General features: G+C 43.8%; 1 protein-coding gene across 1 annotated transcript in view; it reads left to right on the forward strand.

Annotated features, from left to right (window-relative positions):
• Positions 1–20901, forward strand: part of LOC139406743 (KICSTOR complex protein SZT2-like) — a 113337-nt gene extending 92436 nt beyond the window's left edge. The window contains exons 68-76 of the mRNA XM_071149729.1: positions 2689–2757; positions 7286–7499; positions 7794–7980; positions 8055–8177; positions 8862–9198; positions 9486–9695; positions 15800–15910; positions 18804–18872; positions 19024–20901. Of these exons, the coding sequence (XP_071005830.1) occupies positions 2689–2757; positions 7286–7499; positions 7794–7980; positions 8055–8177; positions 8862–9198; positions 9486–9695; positions 15800–15910; positions 18804–18872; positions 19024–19167 (1464 nt within the window). The 3' untranslated portion in view covers positions 19168–20901. The remainder of the gene's footprint in view (positions 1–2688; positions 2758–7285; positions 7500–7793; positions 7981–8054; positions 8178–8861; positions 9199–9485; positions 9696–15799; positions 15911–18803; positions 18873–19023) is intronic.
• Positions 20902–22052: the final 1151 nt, after the last annotated feature.

Here is a 22052-nt window from a genome sequence, read left to right on the forward strand (position 1 = left end):
TGCAAACGCCTCAAATATGTTGACACGTTTATGCCGACATCACACCGGTATACCAGAGCAAGAAACATCTTCTCCCCTCTGCATTCAAGCAGCCCTCGGCAGCTGATTCTGACTGGGCCAAATCAATTATAAAAGCAATATTTTTGACGTTTTTTGGTTTATAGCCGCGGATATGCGCCCATTCTCTGTGGTTGAGAATAGGGGGTTTCAGCGCCTTGTGAGAATGCCCGAGACACGTTACTAAACATTATTTTTGCACCCATTTCAGCAAACAAGTATTACACACGCTATATAAGCAAGCCAAAGTTTTTAATGAATTTCACAGTGAGAGCCCATCAGATTACCCCAGAGTGGGAGATGTACCTTGCTACAGACACACACCCCTTAGTACGCATCTGGCACTGAACGAAGCAGTGTTGGGGTGCGTTCGCATCCAAGTGGGAAGTGGGGATTTACAGCATACGACTGGGAAAAACCCAATTGAACGGCCCTCAAACTGGTAATTACTAGTGGGAAACTCATTTATCATCCTTTAGCACCCACTTCTCTATAACAGCATTTTCATCAGTTAAATGCAACTACAAAACATTATTTATAAAAAGCAATGTATTAATGTGTTTGTTTTTTTGTTTTGTTTTTTACAAGCATGATAGCTGTACTTTTAATTTATAGTTTGCAGCTTGTTGGCCATTAGCCAATCGCCATTTCTCAATGAGTTCAAATCACATGAATGAATCCAACTGGTATTTACGACTTCAGAACTGGTAAATTCCACCTCCCACATGGTTACAAACGCAGCATCAGAGTGGAAACTTGAGAGGCCCAGCATAACAATCCGGTCACAACAGACAATGTGAATGCTGAATGAACATTGTGAATGGCATTACATTTTTCCAGTGTACCAAAACTGAACCGAACCATGACGCAAAAGTCCAATACTTACCGAACCGTAGGTTTGGTGGACAGTTATACCCCTACAGGCTATGGTGTGATTCATGTGAGTCCTTTTCTCTCTCCCTCCCTCCCTCACTCCCTCTTTCTCTCTCCCTCCCTCTTTTTCTCCCCCTCTTTCTCGCCCTCCCTCCTTCCCTCGCTCAACCCTCCCCCCTCTGTTCCTCCCTCCTTTTATCTATCTCCTAGGACTCACAGTTGACTCTGGTTCACTCTCTTCCTTCCTCTCTCTCCCACTCTCTCTCTTTCCCGCTCTCCCTCCCTCTGTTTATAAAGCTGGAGTGTATCCAGATTTTGCTCTCGGTGTAATTCAATGTAAAGGTGTTTAAATGACTGCTGTGTGTTTGCTGAGCCTCTCCAGATGTCTCTCTGTTGGTAGTGAGGGAAAGCCCCAACAGGTGCCTCTCTCCAGCAGCTGGCCATCTACGACTATTAAGACATCTGAATTTTTTTTTTTTTTTACGTTTGTTTGTTTGTTTCTAAATGTGTGTGCTCAAAGCCCGGAAGCTATGAAATGATGGACTGGTGTATTACTAAAACCACAGTGGGAAACTCGGTGAAGCATTTATGTTGTTGAAATGACCTACAACTATATTAACAAGAGAGGGGATTTAAAACAGTCCTGTCCTCCATTTCCTTTTTTAAGTCAAACTGAAATAAATTAGTGAACTCACTTCGCAAAATATAATTTTCTGCTCTTTTATTAAACTCTTCATCGTGATTGCCTGCCGTGTATGGTATTCTGATCTCAGAAATATTCCGGTGCTCAAATATAACCAGTATATTTCAGACTGGTAATTGCTTTGCCGTGTAAACTAATGGGCAGGGTGGAGTGTGTGTCTCGCGACTGCAGCACCCCGCCTACTCTAAACAGAGCTAATGGACTGTCGTGTCTGTGGACTAGGGAGATATGGAGATGGACTTAGCAGGGGTAGGTCTGTTCTGGACTTTATGTACGAGACTACTGGCTGTGCTCAGCTCGGCACGGTATGCCGAGTACAGACTGACTGGATCTCCTGTGTAAGGCTTTTGTGAAAAGCTCTTTTTCTCTCTTCCCTCTCTCTGTCTATCCTTCTCGTGACTGATCAGTTTTCAGGTCGTGAGTTGACCGTTATTTAATGTGATACAGACAGAGGATGGTGTGTCAATGTCCTCCACGCCGTTCTCTCTCCAGACTAGTGTTACTGTATGGCTCAAAGTGATGCATGTTAGTCTGAGTAAACAAAGAGAGAGGGGGGGGTAAATGGTGTGTGAAGAGCCGTCGTGGTTCCAGAGTCTCGGTGCATAGCAGGGTGGCCGACGTGTGAGTTCAGCACTGGAGTGGATGAGTGAGAGATTCATTGGGCAGCTGTGTTTGCCTTTTGTATGTGTCTGTGTGGTTTATAATTGGACGCTGTCACCAGTCACCCTCAGTTCCCATCAGTGTTGACCGTTGTATTTGTGGCCTGTCTGGCCTGCTCGTGCTTGGCGCTCACACACACCCACTAATGTGTCACCTCTTGTCACCTCTCTCTTCCATGTCACTGTAATCTTATTCATGTGAGTGTGTAGCAGCACATTTGTTTGTATTTGTCTTTGCATGTGTAATACATCTCAGTATTGTGACGGTTGTCTTTTGTATGTGTATTTTGCTCTGTTTGTGTTTCTGTCTGTCTTGTTCTCTGTCCATTTCTTTTCCTTTTGTGTGTGTATGTTTCTGTGTCTGTCTCGTCCCATCTCATATCCTCTCTCCATCAGGGCTCCCTCCTCACCAAACCTCTTCGTCTCAAGCCGTTCCCTGACGCCACACCGGTCTCTGACTCTGCGGTATGTCCCAGAACCCTTAGGGGCGGGGTGTCTTCCACCAATCAGGCTCCACCCCCTCCTCTTCCCTCTGCTTGCTGCCATGGTCCCTGCCATGGTCCCTGGTCTCTGTCCTCTCTCTGAATCTACAGTATCCCTCTTTCTTTAACCCTTTCTTCCTCTCTCTTTCCCTTTCCCTGTTGTGCTATTTTTCTCTCCGTGACACTCTCTCTCTCTCTCTCTCTCTCTCTCTCTCTCTCTCTCTCTCTCTCGCTCTCTGTCTCTCTGTCTCTCTCTCTCATTCTGTCTCTCTGCTCTCTCTCTCTCTGTCTCTCTCTCTCTCTCTCTCTCTCTCTCTCTCTCTCTCTCTCCCATTCTGTCTCTCTCGCTCTCCCATTCTCTCTCTCTCGCTCTCTCGTTCTCTCTCTCTCTCTCTCTCTCTCTCTCTCTCTCTCTCTCGCTCTCTCTCTCTCTCGCTCTGTGTCTCTGTCTCTCGCGCTCTCTCTCTCTCGCGCTCTCTCTCTCTCTCTCGCTCTCTCTCTCTCGCTCTCTCTCTCTCTCTCTCTCTCTCTCTCTCTGTGTGTCTCTGTCTCTGTGTGTCTCTGTGTCTCTGTCTCTCTCTCTCTGTCTCTCTCTCTCTCTCTCTCTCTCTCTCTCTCTCTCTCTCTCTCTCTCTCTCTCTCTGTCACTCTCTCTCTCTCTCTCTCTCTCTCTTGTGATGGCTTCATCTGTCTGATAGAATAGATTCAATCATCAATGCAGCCTGGTGGAGCTTTCGACTTCCCTACGTGTCTGTTCAGTTGTGACTCTTGGGTTTATCTCAGTCCTCTAGACCCTGTTGTCTTTGGGGTTGCCTGACTCCTGTCTCAATCTACATCTCACTGCTGGGGCAAACAGGCCTGGGCGATGCTGTGCTGTGATTCACTGTCTCTGTGGGTCATTTTGCCCCTCCCTCCGAGTTACTTCTGTATCAGTCTGTGTTTGTCATGCAGCTGGTGAATAAACTAGCCTAAATGCTGCTTGTTCTGCAGAATGCCTACTGTTACTGTCTGTCCTTGTGTCTTTTTTTGTGCAGCTGAAATCTGGACTGAGCAATCTTCTGACTTCCATGAAGTCTTCAAGCATCTGTTTGTGATTTCTTTTAGCACATTTAGTAGTTGAAACTTCATGTCACCTGGTGTGGGGTCTTGCGGGTTGGTGACCCATCGGTCCAAGGATCTGTGATCTTCTTCTTCCAGCCTTCTGATGGGCTCGAATCATGTCCCTGTCTGGCCCTGCCTTCCATTTAGCTCTTTCTATGCTCCAATCAACTCTTATGTGATTTCTCTGCTTCCTGGATGGCCCCGATAATTAAGAATCCTCTCGGTATCTGTTTTTTTTGCATCACTAATCCACTGTCATCCTCTGTCGTTGTAATGTAAAGTGTCTCTTTCTATTAGAAAAGAGCTTTGATATACACTGCTCAAAAAAATAAAGGGAACACTTAAACAACACAATGTAACTCCAAGTCAATCACACTTCTGTGAAATCAAACTGTCCACTTAGGAAGCAACACTGATTGACAATACATTTCACATGCTGTTGTGCAAATGGAATAGACAACAGGTGGTAATTAGAGGCAATTAGCAAGACACCCCCAATAAAGGAGTGGTTCTGCAGGTGGTAACCACAGACCACTTCTCAGTTCCTATGCTTCCTGGCTGATGTTTTGGTCACTTTGAATGCTGGCAGTGCTTTCACTCTAGTGGTAGCATGAGACAGAGTCTACAACCCACACAAGTGGCTCAGGTAGTGCAGCTCATCCAGGATGGTGCATCAATGCGAGCTGTGGCAAGAAGGTTTGTTGTGTCTGTCAGCGTAGTGTCCAGAGCATGGAGGCACTACCAGGAGACAGGCCAGTACATCAGGAGAGGTGGAGGAGGCCTTAGGAGGGCAACAACCCAGCAGCAGGACCGCTACCTCCGCCTTTGTGCAAGGAGGAGCACTGCCAGAGCCCTGCAAAATGACCTCCAGCAGGCCACAAATGTGCATGTGTCTGCTCAAACGGTCAGAAACAGACTCCATGAGGGTGGTATGAGGGCCCGACATCCACAGGTGGGGGTTGTGCTTACAGCCCAACACCATGCAGGAAGTTTTGCATTTGCCAGAGAACACCAAGATTGGCAAATTCGCCACTGGCGCCCTGTGCTCTTCACAGATGAAAGCAGGTTCACACTGAGCACGTGACAGAGTCTGGAGACGCCGTGGAGAACGTTCTGCTGCCTGCAACATCCTCCAGCATGACCGGTTTGGCGGTGGGTCAGTCATGGTGTGGGGTGGCATTTCTTTGGGGGGCCGCACAGCCCTCCATGTGCTTGCCCGAGGTAGCCTGACTGCCATTAGGTACCGAGATGAGATCCTCAGACCCCTTGTGAGACCATATGCTGGTGCGGTCGGCCCTGGGTTCCTCCTAATGCAAGACAATGCTAGACCTCATGTGACTGGAGTGTGTCAGCAGTTCCTGCAAGAGGAAGGCATTGATGCTATGGACTGGCCCGCCGGTTCCCCAAACCTGAATCCAATTGAGCACATTGGGACATCATGTCTCGCTCCATCCACCAACGCCACGTTGCACCACAGACTGTCCAGGAGTTGGCGGATGCTTTAGTCCAGGTCTGGGAGGAGATCCCTCAGGACACCATCCGCCACCTCATCAGGAGGATGCCCAGGCGTTGTAGGGAGGTCATACAGGCACGTGGAGGCCACACACTACTGAGCCTCATTTTGACTTGTTTTAAGGACATTACATCAAAGTTGGATCAGACTGTAGTGTGGTTTTCCACTTTAATTTTGAGTGTGACTCCAAATCCAGACCTCCATGGGTTGGTTGATAAATTTGATTTTCATTGATAATTTTTGTGTGATTTTGTTGTCAGCACATTCAACTATGTAAAGAAAAAAGTATTTAATAAGAATATTTCATTCATTCAGATCTAGGATGTGTTATTTAAGTGTTTTAGTGTGTTTTTGAGCAGTGTATATACCGAAAATTGACTTTTCAACTAAGTTATATTACTTTCACCTCTTTGCTAGCACATTTGAACAGTTTGAAAGGTGTGTCGCAAGTTAAAGATACAAGCAAGTTTCAAAAATCTACCCAAAATTACTTTTTAGATATGATTGGCTGAGCAATTAATGCATGAAATGCCTGAGAAATGAATCCACGGTGTTGATGTTAAAAGGTCCCTAATAAACGTGTTGCTCCACTCACAGAATTAAACAGTGTTATATTGTGTCCCTGTGGTTGCACTGCTAAAGGGACGTTTGCACTCCTAATAGCTTCCGCTGCCCTGTGGACTCGGGGGTCAGAGGTTCCAGTTAATTAGGCTCCAGATCTCTCCAGCTACAATTGGGGAACACTGACCAACAGAACCATTGAACTACTAAACTGCTCTGTACCGTCCCGTTCCGAACTTCTGACATTACTCTACTACTTCTACCCTTCAATCTCTTACACCGTCTGTACAGAAATGTTTTTTTTTTTATTATTATTATTGAAGGTGTCTGCCCGAACACAAAATAACATGGCAAAGTCAGGTTCAACGTGTTCACTTTATCAGAGAGCTGGTGAAATGTTCAACTGTTAACTTTGACTTAAAAAGGAGAGAAAAATCACTTTATCTTGATGTGTAATGTACTATATGCATCTAGACGACTAGTGCTGGCATTAAATGAAAACGGAGTGTTGTTATTTTTCCCCCTGACTTTGGATTTGACAAGACCTGTTCCGGGCAAAGGGTCAAGATGAAAGCAGCAGTAATAGCATTTACCCCCCCCTTCCCCTTCCCCTTCCGAACACCCCTCCCGGAACCCTAGCTCCTGTTATTGTGTCGTAATTACAGCATGCTCCAGCCTCTCACCGCAATCATTTGCATTTTGCCATTTAATGCTTTTGTAAGCCTCCGCTTTGATGTTGGATTTAATTAAATAAGATATACAATTGTGAAGTTGATTGATATCACAGTTGCTTACGAACGGCTCTCACAAAGGAGGGTTGGGAGTAGCGTTGCAGTATAAGCACTTTAAGTGCATGCTGCCACAGATTGGATGGATACAACACAGACAGACAATGGCTGTAGACAACAGTTTAATGGGGCTGCTATAACTATTAGACACTAGACAGATAGCAATGCAGAGAGCGAGAGAGGCGCTGGGCCTAACTTTAGAAACGCTATTATAAAACATTGAATTGTGCATATGATACTGCCGATGCTGGCTCGATTTTAATCCAAGAGATTTCAGATGATTTTGTGAATGTATCGACTTGAAAAAAGGGGTTTGGGGTTTAAGGTCATGATCTGAGGATGCGAAGGATGCTGGGTAGGGTAGGTCATGGGGATCTTCTTCCTCAGGACTAGGTGATTGCTAGGTTCCATTGTGTGCGTGCGTGTGTGTGCGTTTGACTGTCTGTGTGTTTGTGTGGTGTATCCCATTCAATCCCATCCCCGCAACCCTTAATGAACTCGGTAGTGAGTGTCTACACTGTGTCGCCCCCCCTCTCTCTCATCTCCAGCTCTCCATGCTGTTCACAGAGGAGTGTGATAAGGTGCGTGACCTGATGCACGTGCACTCGTTCAGCTATGACTTCCACCTGCGGGTGGTGCACCAGTACCTGGTGGGCTGTCACATGACCCTGCGGCAGGGATACCAGCTGACCGGCTTCCTGGAGGACTTCATTGCTCATCACCCTGACATCCCCAAATTCGGACGCAATCACGTCTTCCAGGGTGAGTCTGAGCCAGCCCACCTAAACAAGTAGACCCGGATGCTGCTGCGAAGATGAGTCCCAGCAGTAGGAACATGGTTAAGACTGTGCTTTAACATAAACCACCTGTGCTTTGCGATTTCACTTTCACATGTGATCGCTGCTTGAGCCTAAACAGTGAGCATGGTCTCCGTGAACATCTGGGAAATTGCCTTTGAAAGTATGTCGCTGTGCGCAGGTTACTAATCCGTGTTGGGTTGAATCTAGGCCTATGTCCTGTCAGTGAGCTCATGCTCTCTACCGGTCTGTCTGTCAGGGAGTTTCTCTATCTCTACGGGGATGATCACAGCCCACCAGCTGTATAACTACATCACTGACCACGCTGGCACCTATGGCATGAAGCCCCTTCGCATGTCCAAGGTTGCAATGACCAGCGAAGGCAAGAAGGGAGCTCCACCCAGCTCCGACCTGCATGAGTACGCTCTGGTGGCGCTTTGGAACAGGTAGGTTTATGGACACACACACACCTCTGCGACTTTAAAAGATACATTATTCATGACCTATTCTTCTCCTCCAGCTCGGGCTCTTACAAGGACCTGGAAGGCCTGCGTCACCATGACGATTTTGACGTGTCCCTGCTGGTGTGTCACAATGCCGCTCCATTTGAGGAGCAGTCGGAGGGAGAGAGACATCTGCTGAGGTCCAGTGTAGATCTAGTTTATAAATTGCCTGGCTGAGCTGATGAGACAGTGGATTGCGCAGTCAGATGGAACAGAGTGAACGGGCATTTTAACGTTGTAGATTTAGCCAGTGCTAACTTGTGGAATAGACACCGGCTGGAATGCGGTTTTAACCAATCAGCATCCGTGATTAGACCCACCCGTTGTATAAATATCACACAATGGATGGGGGAAGTAATTACTCCTTGTCAGATGGGTTAGACCAGGGTATACATGTGGTGAAAACCATGTTGCTCTCTTTTGTCCTTGAGCAAGGCAGTTAACCCCCAACATGGGAGCCGATGACGTGGTTGTCGATTTAAGGCAGCCACGCGCACCTCTCTTAAATTAAATGAGGAAGACGTGTTGGTTGAATAACATTCAGTTGCGCAACTGACTAGGTATCCCATTTCCCCATCTTCAATCCTCTGAAATGCTGTGGGGAAATGGTTTCTTTTGAAAATTGGGGAATGGCTACAATTTTGTAGGTTACAATTTCGTACAGTAGGTTGCTATTGAAAACAGTAGGTTAGTATTCTGTACAGTAGGTTATACAACATGAAGCAGTGTATTGTACCAATATCTCTGTGTATGTAAGAGGTTTATTGCACTGCATTGACAGTGACTTGTCTGTCTTTTCAATCTGTGTGTGTTTAATGGTTCAGGCTGCGTTACTACGTGATCATGACCAGTCAGCGAGAGCTGTTCCCCCGGCTGACTGCTGACATGCGGCGCTTCAAAAAGCTTCCCCAGATACACCGAGAGGCCCGCGACCTGGGAGGAAAGGTTCCCCCTGAGAGAGGGACAGAACTGGGCGGGGCACGGGACCCTGAACCGGACCTCTGGGAAGAGACCCCACCTGCAACCTCAGCCCCAGACACCGCCATCTCTACCCCCAGCGATGGGAACGAGTTTTACCCCCTGACTGGCCGCCGGAGGTCTGGGTCTGGGGCCCAGGGACTCCTCTACCCCTCTCCTCTGTTCCCTCTACTCAATCAGGAGGTAGGGTTCTCCAGGACTGCTAGAACTAATTGTGTTTTTGTGTAATTGTGTTTTTAAATCTTGAACTATTTAATATGCGTAACATTGTACTCGCATGGATGAAGAAACTGTAGGTTACTATTTCATACTAGGTTCATTTCTGTTTTTAAAAAAAGGAATAGGTTACTATGTTAGTATAACTAAAGAAATCAGTGTACCGATATATTTACGTCGTAGTTATTGCCAATGTGGCATGTACATGAGTTTATAGGGAATGCATTTTAAATGAGTCAAATAAATCCATCCAGGTGGGCTGTGCACGGAGGCAGATCCAGGCGAGCGTGGAGCAGGCCATGGGCCACTGTCGCAGGGATAATCTATGGAGGAGGCTGTTCCATGGTGAACACCATCACCTGGCCATGGACAAGCTCAAGCTGAGCAAACTGTCCTTCAGCGAATTGGAGGAGCTCCTCAACGCCGTGCAGAGTCGATCTGTCGAGGAGATCGACCCACAGCTGGTAAAGAACACACTGCACCTCACTCCACTACAGACCACACCAGCTCACCTCACCGCCATACTTCATATTGATGTCTTTCCTGCCGGGTCGGGGCCCATTCCATTTCTAGTCAGTCAATTTAGGAAATAAGCTGAAATTCCAATACTCAATTTTCTTCATTTACTTTTCAATGATTGACCCTGACCTTGCTCTCCTGTTTACACACAGACCCTCCTTCCTCACTGACTCACTCAGATGTGCACTGATGTATGATGAAACGTATCTTTCTCAGGTCCTGTTTGTATCGCCTCTATTCGCTTATTGCTTTAGCAGTAGCTGCTGTGTTGATTTGACAGCATCTGTTTGCTGCTCTTCCTGTTTAGGAAACATCTCAAACGCCCATCAGCACCCTACTGTACACATACAGCAAGAGGCATAATTATTATAGAGCCATCTACACCCATCATTAAAACGCATCCGGTCACTGATTGGATTGTGCAGCCGTTCAGAGCGATTGGATGGTTCCAGTCAGCTGTACATATGTATTGTTTTCAATAGCCTAATTTCCAGTATCACGTCATGTCCATATTAGGCCACTGCGTTCCAGTGGTGATTTTGATTTGGCTATGTACCTCTTGAGTTAGATAAGCATGCATTGTGTCAGTGTTGTAGAGTTTCCTGTTAGCCTATTGTGCTTGTTAGATGGATACATTTAGTTACTGAGAACAGATTATCTTCTGCAAAAACTTTTTAAAAAACACTTTAACCCAGACGTTTGTTTTTGATGTTAGCGATAAAGCCATCCTTCACCTGTTGGCTTTGTAAAATAAAGGCCTTTCTTCAGAGCTCCAATAATTCAAATTATTCTTTGTTATACCTGAGTTTCAAGTACCCTGCTCCAATTACACAATGGTTAGGGCAATGGTTTTGAGCAACTACAGACACGGGTAGACAGGTAGAAATGTACCTTTCAGCAGGACAATGACCTAAAACACAAAGCCAAATACACACTTGAGTTGCTTACCAAGACGACATGAAGTAATCCTGAGTGGCCTAGTTACAGTTTTGATTTAAATCGGCTTGAAAATCTATGGCAAGTCTTGAAAATGGCTGTCTAGCAATGATCAACCAACTTGACACAGCTTGAATAATTTTTTAAAGAATAATGGGCAAATATTGTGCAATCCAGGTGTACAAAGCTCTTAGAGACTTACCTAGAAAGACTCACAGCTGTAATCACTGCCAAAGGTGATTCTAACATGTATTGACTCAGGGGATTGAATAGTTATCTAATCAAAAATGTTTTTTTCTTCCACTGACATTACAGAGTATTTTATGTAGATTGTTGACAAAAAAATGACAAATCCATTTTAATCCCACAACTAAATGTGGAAAAAGTCAAGGGGTGTGAATTCTTTCTGAAAGCACTGCATGTATTGTGATTAGTGGAATTTTACCATTAAACCCATGCAACCCAATACCATTACAATAGCAAAACGCTATAATCTTTTTTTGATCTCCTTCTTATTGTTATTACAAGTATCATTATAATAATAAGTAATGTCGATATCATTCGTGCTCTTTGTATATGACTGGAAAAGTCACGTTTTGTGTGTGTATTTACCTCGAGTGTGTCGTCGAAAATGGAATGAGACGGAATTCACAACACAAGCTGTTCACAAAATGTTTCGTGTTAGGCTATAAAAATTTATTTTATCAAACAATAGACCATTCATTGTGTAACAATGAGCATTGGGATTGCAAACAGAGGAAGATTGTCAAAGGTAAACAATTTATTTTAATGCAGTTTGTGATTATGTTACGCCTGTGCTGGTTGAAATAGTTGTTTTTTTATGGGGCTATATACTCAGATAGTCGCATCGTATTATTTCGCAGTAAATCCTTTTTTAAATCTGACAACGCAGTTGGATTAGCAAGATTCTAGGCTTTCGAAACATGTGAGACACTTGTATTTTCATAAATGTTTGTTTAATATGACTTTTTATGTAGCGATCACCGTATGTTGTCGAATTTCATCCCGCTACCGGGTTCCGTGCGCAGAGAGGTTAATACCATAACTTACTTAGGCCTATATTTCCATATATAGGCTACTGTATCAATCTATCATTCATTCGTTCATGCCATCACACAGAACACGAGACATTCATGCTTTGAAATTCAATCAAGCATTTTAGTTTTAAAATGAAATAACAAAGGGAGCTTTGAAAAATTTGCCTAAACAATAAATAAACCGCAATTCACAAATCAAATCAAATCATCAAATCAAATTTTATTTGTCACATACACATGGTTAGCAGATGTTAATGCGAGTGTAGCGAAATGCTTGTGCTTCTAGTTCCGACAATGCAGTAATAATAAGTTGCATGCAACTGTTTTTAGTCTGCTGTAATAAAGGCTTTACAGCCTCCCTGGTACACTTATTTATTTAGTGTTTACACTGTTCCAAAGGGTTTGAAAAAATATATATTGTAATCAACTGTTTGGCACACAATACTCACGCATCGCTTGCTCCTATACCCTCCTTTTTTCTTGATCTCCAGTAGTTTCCACAACTAACTCAATGTCTTCCACAGATCTGACTTCCCCTTTCCCTTCTGAGCAACCAGTAAACATTCACCCGTTTCGAGTTTATTTTTCCACATCCATTGTGCTGTCATGTGTTACTGTGTTTGGAGTTTGTTATAACCCATTTATTGATGTGATTATGATAGGCTATAGGTCAGGCCCTATTGGTTACATGCGTGCCATGCTTATATGTTTCATGTAAAGAGAGCAAGGGTTGAGGGAATAGGGAATGTTTTTCCTAAACAAATTTGGGTTTTCGGTAACATAATTTTTCAGTCAGAAACAAGTAAGAAACCAAATGGCTGAAATAATGTTGAAGCTTCAGCACGGACAGCGCAATAAACAGTTGCTGTGCTGTGGTGCCTTTCCGCTGCTGTAGGGAGGAGAGCGAGACGGCGTGCGCCAGTCACACAGGAACTCGCTGTCATTTTTTTTAACATAGCGTGACCATCGGACTCTTTCTTGAGTCATTTTTGTGTCTTAATTATGTCATCAAACAGTATGGTTAAAGCATCAGACAAGCTCACTGCATATGCAGTTTATTTTATTCAAACACATAGGGGTGTGTCTGCCTATAAATGGGCCAATCGATTGGTCGAAAGAACAGGATGACTCTCGGTTGACCAAGATTTTCTTTAGTCGGGGACAGCCCTAATTGGTTTTCTACCCAAAGTTGTAAAGGAAATGTTGTCACCTATTTAATAAAGACAAGAGACCAGCACAATGGATGAGTGTGGTGGTATAATAGGAACAGAAGCGTCCTGGTACTTTAAGGTAAATAATGCAAGCGACTTCAATTACTATTTTCTCTGAAAAGAGGAAAAACACATCACCAGATTCACAGGGAATACATTTCATAGTATGGAGAAGCAATGCTCCTTGCCGCAGCTTCATACTACATTGTCAAACATAAAGAATTTATACTGGGTGTTGGGGTAGGATTGGTATGGGGTGTGGGGGGCTTTTTGACATTTTTGGGAGGGGATTCCTCATGTCTTACTCATTGGTAGGAAAAACGGTGGATACAAATTGGATGTTGGGTACTATATTTATTGGATATTATCTGGATCCTAGAAATAAAAGTGGCCAATTTGAGTGCAATCAATTCGTTTAATGTTGCTGAGGTGAAATAAAATGGTTTTTTTTAAATTGCAGAAATGCCAATCTTAGCTGTTTCTAACTACAGAAAGAATTTCAGAACAATCTGAGATGGTGGGTGTCATGGCTTGCTGAAATGACAAGGAACGACTCCACAGCATCCTTGGATGAATAGTGATAAACACAGAGAGAGAGGTGTGTGTGTGTGTGTGTGTACACATGTTTCTTGTGCGTGTCGAAACAGGAGAGAAACACATCCATGGAGAAAGGAATCCTGATAATCACAGGCTCCTTCTAAAAGCCCCCATACTTTTCCTGATCCAGTGGTTGTGGGCTACTGGGCTCCTCACTTTGTGACTGACAGTTCCTTCGAGTCTTTGAGCCTTCACACAGTGCACCGCAGCAGCTCATCCCATCAGAGCTGAGACGGGGAGGCAGGTGGAGAATGGAGCCAAGACCAGGCCGTATCCTCCATATATTAACCACACAAGCTTTACAGTGACTGCAACATGAGGAGAGTGCTGCCGTCGTATCGTCATGCGCAGTTGGAGAACGTGTAAATGCGCTGAACGCAGATATTGGCATTGTGATTACATGTAGCTACTCCACTGTGCCAATGTCATATTTGATCTATTCTGTAGTTACATCCCTATTCCCTATATAGTTACCTACTTTTGACAATGGACTGTGGGCTCTGGTCAACAGTAGTGCACCGTTTTAGGGAATAGGGTACCATTTGGGATGCAACCTGTGTGTTTGTTTTATACCCCCTGACCCCTCTGGGCATGTCAGAAGTCTACATGCTGCTCACAGCTAGGGGATAGCACTCAGCTACCAGAGGTCTACTCTGGCTACATGTGATCCCCAGCTTCAAAATAGATTTTAAACCAAATTGAACTACACATAGAATGTGTCTGAGAGGGCCTCCCGGGTGGCGCAGTGGTTAAGGGCACTGTACTGCAGCGCCAACTGTGCCATCAGAGTCCCTGGGTTCGCGCCCAGGCTCTGTCGTAACCGGCCGCGACCGGGAGGTCCGTGGGGCGACGCACAATTGGCCTAGCGTCGCCCGGGTTAGGGAGGGCTTGGTCGGTAGGGGTGTCCTTGTCTCATCGCGCACCAGCGACTCCTGTGGCGGGCTGGGCGCAGTGTACGCTAACCAAGGTGGCCAGGTGCACGGTGTTTCCTCCGGCGCATTGGTGCGGCTGGCTTCCGGGTTGGATGTGCGCTGTGTTAAAGAAGCAGCGGCTTGGTTGGTTGTGTATCGGAGGACGCATGACTTTCAACCTTCGTCTCTCCCGAGCCCGTACGGGAGTTGTAGCGATGAGACAAGATAGTAGCTACTACAACAATTGGATACTACGAAATTGGGGAGAAAAAGGGGTAAAAATTCAAAAAAAAAAAAAAAAAAAAAAAATAGAATGTTGATGATACTCTTTTTTAGTAACAAATTAAATTTCACTTAAATGATGTCTCGTTAAAGATGAACTAAAACTATTATCAAATCCATCATGAGGTTGATGCTTCTCGATGCCCGACGTGCAGAAGGTATTCATTCTGACTAGGATGTTAGCATGGGATTCTTCCCAAACCCTATTTCCTAGTATATAAGCAATGGGGTGCCATTTGGGACAGTGGAGAGCAGCCTTTAAATAAAAAAAATAAAAAACATTATTATATCATTATGTAGTAAAAGATCTACACTTCAATTTAGTGTGGAGGTATAGCTACAGTAAAGAGCTGCCCTCTTCCAAGATAATACCCGCTCTGTCTTTCCCACGGGGATCTCAGCAATTATCAACAGGAACGTCCTAATTTAAAAACCCAAACGTACTATTTATATGGCTGTGTGATAAAGAAAAAAGAAGTGGAATGGAAACTTCACCGCCAGCGAGCTGAGAGAACAGATTAAGAGTGTGTAGTAAAGTATGCACGTTGAGAACTGAGTAGGCTCTACAGCATTGCAGGGGTCGCCGTTGAAAAGCTGCCTACAGCTTCCCCCCCCCCCCCCGCTTCGCCTTCCCTCCCGATCCTCTTCTCTGCCTGCATCAATTGCTGCTATTCATAATGTATGCCAGGGAATCACAGATTCTCAGCCAAGAAATGTTTTATACATTTTAGATTCAAAGCCAGCTTAGTAATTGGATGTGTACTATTTCTGCATTTTTAATTTGGAAGGTAATATCTAGAAGACTTTGAAAGATCTTAACTTTTTATCTTAATTCCTAATGCATCTTTTGTCCGTGTGTGTAGGCTATTTGTTCCTCCAGTTTTAGCAATAGTTCTTATGTTGCTGAAGCGGTTTTGTATGTGGGTGGTAACATGTAGGGTCAAGCCATTTCTTTGTCTGTAGTTCAGAAGCCTGATGAATACTTTCGGGTCGAAATGTTGAACAATAACACTTCTTTTTTTTTAAAGCTTTGTGTCCTCTCTCTCGGTTCCAGGACTGTTTCCTAACCATGAGTCCCAGCTGGTACCAGAGTCTGATCAAAGTGCTGCTGACTCGATTCCCTCAGAGCTGCCGACACTTTGATGACAGTGGCATTCAGTATCTGGTAAGAACAGAACAACTAATATAACGTATAAAATATAAACACTACAAGAACATGTCAAAACTGCCACTCCACAATCGCAGTAGAATTCAAATGGTTTGTCAAAATAGGTTCCAGAGTGTGGCCTTCAGAGCTCAACCCCCACTAAATCAGGGTCATGTTCAGTAGGGCACACGTAGCATAATCTGCAATGGAAAAAGTATCAAAACTTTTCTCCCCACTGAACACATCCCATCCCAGTATATTATGAGGTGCCTCCCCTTATTTCTGACCATATATAAATAGCTCTCTAAGTTCCGCAATGACTGACATGACAAGAGGAAACCTACTGAAGCAATACCCAATTTCAAAATTGCACCTTGTGCATTCAACTATTACAACTTTCAAGAGTAAGTTGAAAGCCTGACTTTCAAAAAGAACAAAAACAATTGCATTTGTTCATCTCCCCCTACCTCTCCGCACCCAAAAGTTTGGGAACCACTGGACTACAGCACCACCAGCTACTGCACCTCCAGCTGATTAAATGTGACCCAGAATATAATGCAGATTAACAGGGGAAAGCACCCCACTAAGCAAATGAATCATCCCCTGTTCTCTACTCCACATTCGAATGATTCCATCCGCCTCAAGCCAAACTGTATCGTGACACTGCATGCAACAACATCAAAACCACCGGGTGCCTCTATCAAAGTTCCCATAGCTCAGTCATTGGACTTCACTGTTTATTAAATGCATTCAAGACAAATACTATATCAATCTATATGTGTAATATTCAATCATTAATTCCCTCCCCCTATTTGATTTCAATGGATTTTGAAGGTCAACTTTTTAAACTGAACAAAAATATAATCACAGCATGTAAAGTGTTGGTTCCATGTTTCATAAGCTGAAATAAAATATCCCAGAAATGTTCCATACCATGTTCCACAAAAAGCTTACTTCTCTTAAAATTTGTGGGCACATTTGCTTACATCCCTGTTAGTGAACATTTCTCCTTTGCCAAGATAATCCATCCACTTGACAGGTGTGGCATATCAAAAAGCTGATTAAACAGCATGATCATTACACAGGTGCAACTTGTGCTGGGGACAATAAAAGGCCACTCTAAAATGGGCAGTTTTGTCACACAACACAATGCCACAGATGTCTCAAGTTTTAAAGGGAGAGTGCATTTGGCATGCTGACTGCAGGAATGTCCACCAGAGCTGTTTCCCAGATAATTTAATGTTAATTTCTCTACCATAAGCTGCCTCCAATGTCGTTTTATAGAATTTGGCAGTACGTCCAACCACGTGTAACCACGCCAGCCCACATTTGGATTCTTCACCTGCGGTATCGTCTGAGACCAGCCACCCGGACAGCTGATAAAACTGTGGGTTTGCACAATGAAGAATTTCTGCACAGCCTGCCAGAACCCGTCTCAGGGAAGCTCATCTGCGTGCTTGTCATCCTCACTGGGGTCTTGACCTGACTGCAGTTCGGCGTTGTAACTGACTTCAGTGGGCAAATGCTCACCTTCGATGGCCACTGTCATGCTGGAGAAGTGTGCTCTTCACTGATGAATCCCGGTTTCAACTGTACCGATGGCAGACAGCATGTATGACGTCGTGTGGGCGAGTGGTTTGCTGATGTCAATGTTGTGAACAGAATGCCTCATGATGGGGTTATGGTATGGGCAGGCATAAGCTACGAACAACCAACTCAATTGCATTTTATTGATGGCAAGATCCTAAGGCCCATGGCTGTGCCTTTCATCTGCACCCATCACCTCATGTTTCAGCATAATACTGCACGGCTCCATGTCGCAAGGATCTGTACACAATTCCTGGAATCTGAAAATGTCCCAGTTCTTCCATGCCCTGCATACTCACCAGACATTGAGCATGTTTGTGATGCTCTGGATTGAGGTGTACAACAGCGTGTTCCAGTTCCCGCCAATTTCCAGCAACTTCGCACATCCATCGAAGAGGAGTGGGACAACATTCCACAGGCCAAAATCAACAGCCTGATCAACTCTATGTGAAGGAGATGTGTCGCGCTACATGAGGGAAATGGTGGTCACACCAGAAACTGACCGGTTTTCTGATCCAGGCCCCTACCTTTTTATTTTGGGGGGTATTTGTGACCAACAGATGCATATCTGTATTCACAGTCATGTGAAATCCAAAGATTAGGGCCTAATGAATTTATTTCAATGGACTGATTTCCTTATATGAACTGTAACTCAGTAAAATTGTTGAAATTTTTGCGTTTTATATTTTTGTTCAGTTCTACTGGACTAATCCGTTATAAGGAACTGCCTCAAGTCACCTTGAACTTTTCTAAATGAAACTCAGCTGTTTCTCTCAGGCTCATAGGTAACAGGGGAGAAAAATAACTATTGAGTGTGAAGAAGGAAGAAAGAAGAAAAAAATGGTCTGTTCAAACATGTAAAATTGTGAGACCTCTGCAGTTTGGAAGAAGGGTTTTGACATTGTGTAAAAATGTGAAGCGTGGCTCTCAAGGGGGATTATGGGAGTCTTGTGGGGAAATTTCATCTCCTCCTCTGTGTCAAGAGGTTACTCTCTACTTAATATGGTAATTGAGAGAGTTGAGATCAAAAGAACATCCCCCTGACTTTTTTTTCTTCTGGAGATGTTCTGCCCTAGTACTGTAGTTGGTGACATAAACTCCACCTCTCCCTCCCTCCCTAGCAAACGACACACACAATAACTTTTTTGTTCCAGAGGGAAAAAGACTTAAACAGCGCAAACACAAGATCCCATCCATCTATTAACTGTAGGCAGTCACCTATTTTTGTTCCAAGTTATATTGTGGGGAGGGGGTGGAATTTTAAGTAAGTCATTATAGCTTGAAATAAACAGTTGCCCTGCAATTCTCTTATTTTCTCTTTCAGGCTGTCCTAAACCAGAAATTCACTGACTGCTTTGTTCTGGTTTTCCTTGACACTAAGGCAGGAAAAACGGTGAGTAATTGGGATGCCTGCCCCATGATATGCTCTCACTCTTAAAATCCCATTTATATTAGTATATAGCTTCTCCAATACTGTGTATGAATTCCTTATAAGCTATAACATGAGATGACATTTTCAATTTATCTTTGTTGCCTCCCACCAGAGCCTCAAGGTTGTGTTTAGGGAGCCGTTGCCATCCCAACCGCAGCCTAGCAGCAGCCCCCCACCCCAGCTGGTGTCCATGTACCATCATCTGGAGTCTGTGATCAACACAGCCTGCTACAACCTTTGGACCGGTTTGCTCTAGGGCTGGAGGGCCAATCAGGACCAGGCGTGCCTCAGAGAAACGGAGCTGCTGGGAGGTGTAGTTCCAGACAGGCGGCTTCCTTTATAGGCCGCCTTGGCTTGTGGGACACCAATAAAGGATGTTATCATTGAAATGTGCTGAACCAGCGAATCGGAGAGATAGTTTGCAGGTCAAAGCTTCCTGTACAATTAATCAGTCGTTTACTAATTCTACCACTGGGGGGAAATATATTCGGAGGAACTATACACACTATTGCACACAAAGGTTCTTCTTTATCAGACAGTGTATGTGCCCTATAGTGACTGAAAATACATTTTTACTTTCCTCTCAACACAAAATGTAAGTTGAACCAGAGACCGGCTTTGGCTGAACTCTTTTCTGCCAGTTGTGGGTGTTGAAATGCCCTCTGCAGTGGACATTGGGCCTCACAGACAGAAGTCATTTTATAAACGTTTTGCTTTGAGGCTCAGGTGAACACTACCTCACAATGACAGAATCCGATTGAAGAAGGTTTAGCTTTTTGCACTGAACAGTGCACCAGATCAAAGCAGGGAAGTTATGCAATTTGCCCCCATTTCAATGCCAACTTTCTGGGCCCATTCCTCATTGACTTGGAGGTCAGTGGTGGTAGGGTAGAATGAAAGGGGGGTGAGACTTTCAGTCTAGTTTGATCTAAAGCCGAACTTCTGTATGTAATCTCAGTCATGTTCCCATTCAACTTATACTTCTAATGAGAGATCATCTACAATACATGTGCAGTTAACCTGAAGTGGATCTCACTCCCCAACCAACTGAATTGGACTGTAAACAAGTCACTATTGTGCAACCAAGTGTTGGGAAATTAGATTCTATTCTCCAACTCGTAACCCATTTATCATTGTAGGTGTTCAAATCCTATGAACACGAATATATGAAGTTATTTCTCTCGGATACTGTGCCTTGCGAAGGTACAGGACGAGATGCTCAAGATCGCCACTGCACACAATCCAGTGAATGCACAGTCTTGAGTCTTCTGCCATTTCAGTCTGAAATATTGGGTAATATATTTTTTTTCCCTCTTCCCATTGTATCCTACCTGTCAAACCTGCTATCCAATTTGCCCTACTGCCATATTTTCATCCTAGAAGTGCCTTAGTTTTTGTTTTATTTCTTAACAATGCTAGCAGAGCAGCTTTATTGTTATTGCATCAATCGTGCAAGTGGAATTTCTGGGAAATGCAATTGGACTGCTAACTAGCTACATTCGGACAGGCTTGAGGGTATAGCTGGTCTCTGTTTACAAAGATATGGAGTGTTGGGTGGACATACTGTAGGAGCCAGCTTGTGTACAACATTGTAATATCACACACACACACCACACACCCACACATCAGTTCAGAGATGTCATTGCAATACCTTATGACTTCAAGATGGCCTTAACGTTTGTACACGTTTCAATGGAAGGAGACCAAATGTTTCAATATTGTTTAAAGTTCCTTATTAAAAAGGAATGAATGAAATTGGAATGTTAATAATAATTGATTTCCGAGTAAGGTGAATTGTGTCTTTAGAGATGTTTCGAAGGTAAGAACACTGGATTTTGAATAATTCAAGATGATGTTAACAGTGAGGCAAGCTATAGCAACAGTATATGCATTCTGAAACTGTACTATAATCTGAACCTTGTACATGTACATTATGTATATACAGATGGATTTGTATGATATGCTACAATAAACCTTATGGTATATTCAAGTGTGTTTTAACAGTAACTTGACAGATGTAAGTATGGTCCTACTGTATACATGTGTGCGTTGTGCACTGTTAGGGACTGAGAGTGGAGTGAAGAGCGAGTGTTGGGTGGACATACTGTAGGAGCCGCACTGCTTCTTGCGACAATGACCGCTCAACCTGGAAGCCAGCCACACCAATGTGTCGGAGGAAACACTGTACACCTGGCAACCATGTCAGCATGCATACGTCAAACCCACATTTCACATTGTTAGTTCATGATTTTGCCTATTCTACCAAGTATAATATTCCGGTCTCTTGGTCCATCACTTGTAGCTGCTCTTCCAGTAATCTTTCATCCAACCCAGACCTTCATTTGTAGAACCTTGATTCAAAGTTGACAGTTTTACTTTATACAGTATACACACTAACATTATCATAGCCTTACTACTACACTCAACATTGTAAATATGATGATTGAAGTGAGGAAACCGTTTAAATCCACAATGTCATAAGTGAGTTGAACTGTAGTCCAGTGCAATTAAAGGTACTTTAGTTAAGACATCTATTAGTTCACCATTAAACCCATTAAATGTGAGGCCTCTGGCTAAAAGTAATGCACTATATGAGGAATAGTTTGTCATTTGGAATGCAGCTCAGTTCTCACCTAGTAGTTTGTATTCATAGCCAATTTATCCCTGGTAACCCAGCTACTCCAGTAGACTGAAGAGGTACATGTATGGGAATTTCAGCTCTTCTGCACTGTCTGGGGCCACGTCTACACTTGACACTTACATGCGACTTCTGCTATCTGAATACAAATATCGCATTGAAAAGACTGGTCCAGAGATGGTCAGGGACACAATGTTTACAGATTTTTCCTTAGTCTGGACGCAATCAGGCTACCGAAAGAGCATACGGTGGGCGACGTCATCAGCACTCCGCCTACAAGTCTCCAAAGCAAAAAAAATATTAGAATAGTGAAACATTAAAAAAGTTACCCTTTTTAGATAAAACTATACTAAATATATTCATGTCACCAAATATCTGATTAAAACACACTGTTTAGTAATGCTCTACAGTACCCTCTAGAGTAGCACCATGGTGTAGCCGGAGGACAGAGAAAAAGAGCTAGCTATTTTGTTGTATATTTTTTACTTTTCACGTACTTTGCA

The sequence above is a fragment of the Oncorhynchus clarkii genome, chromosome 4 (assembly GCF_045791955.1).
Source record: "Oncorhynchus clarkii lewisi isolate Uvic-CL-2024 chromosome 4, UVic_Ocla_1.0, whole genome shotgun sequence".
In the NCBI taxonomy this organism is placed as follows: domain Eukaryota; kingdom Metazoa; phylum Chordata; class Actinopteri; order Salmoniformes; family Salmonidae; genus Oncorhynchus; species Oncorhynchus clarkii.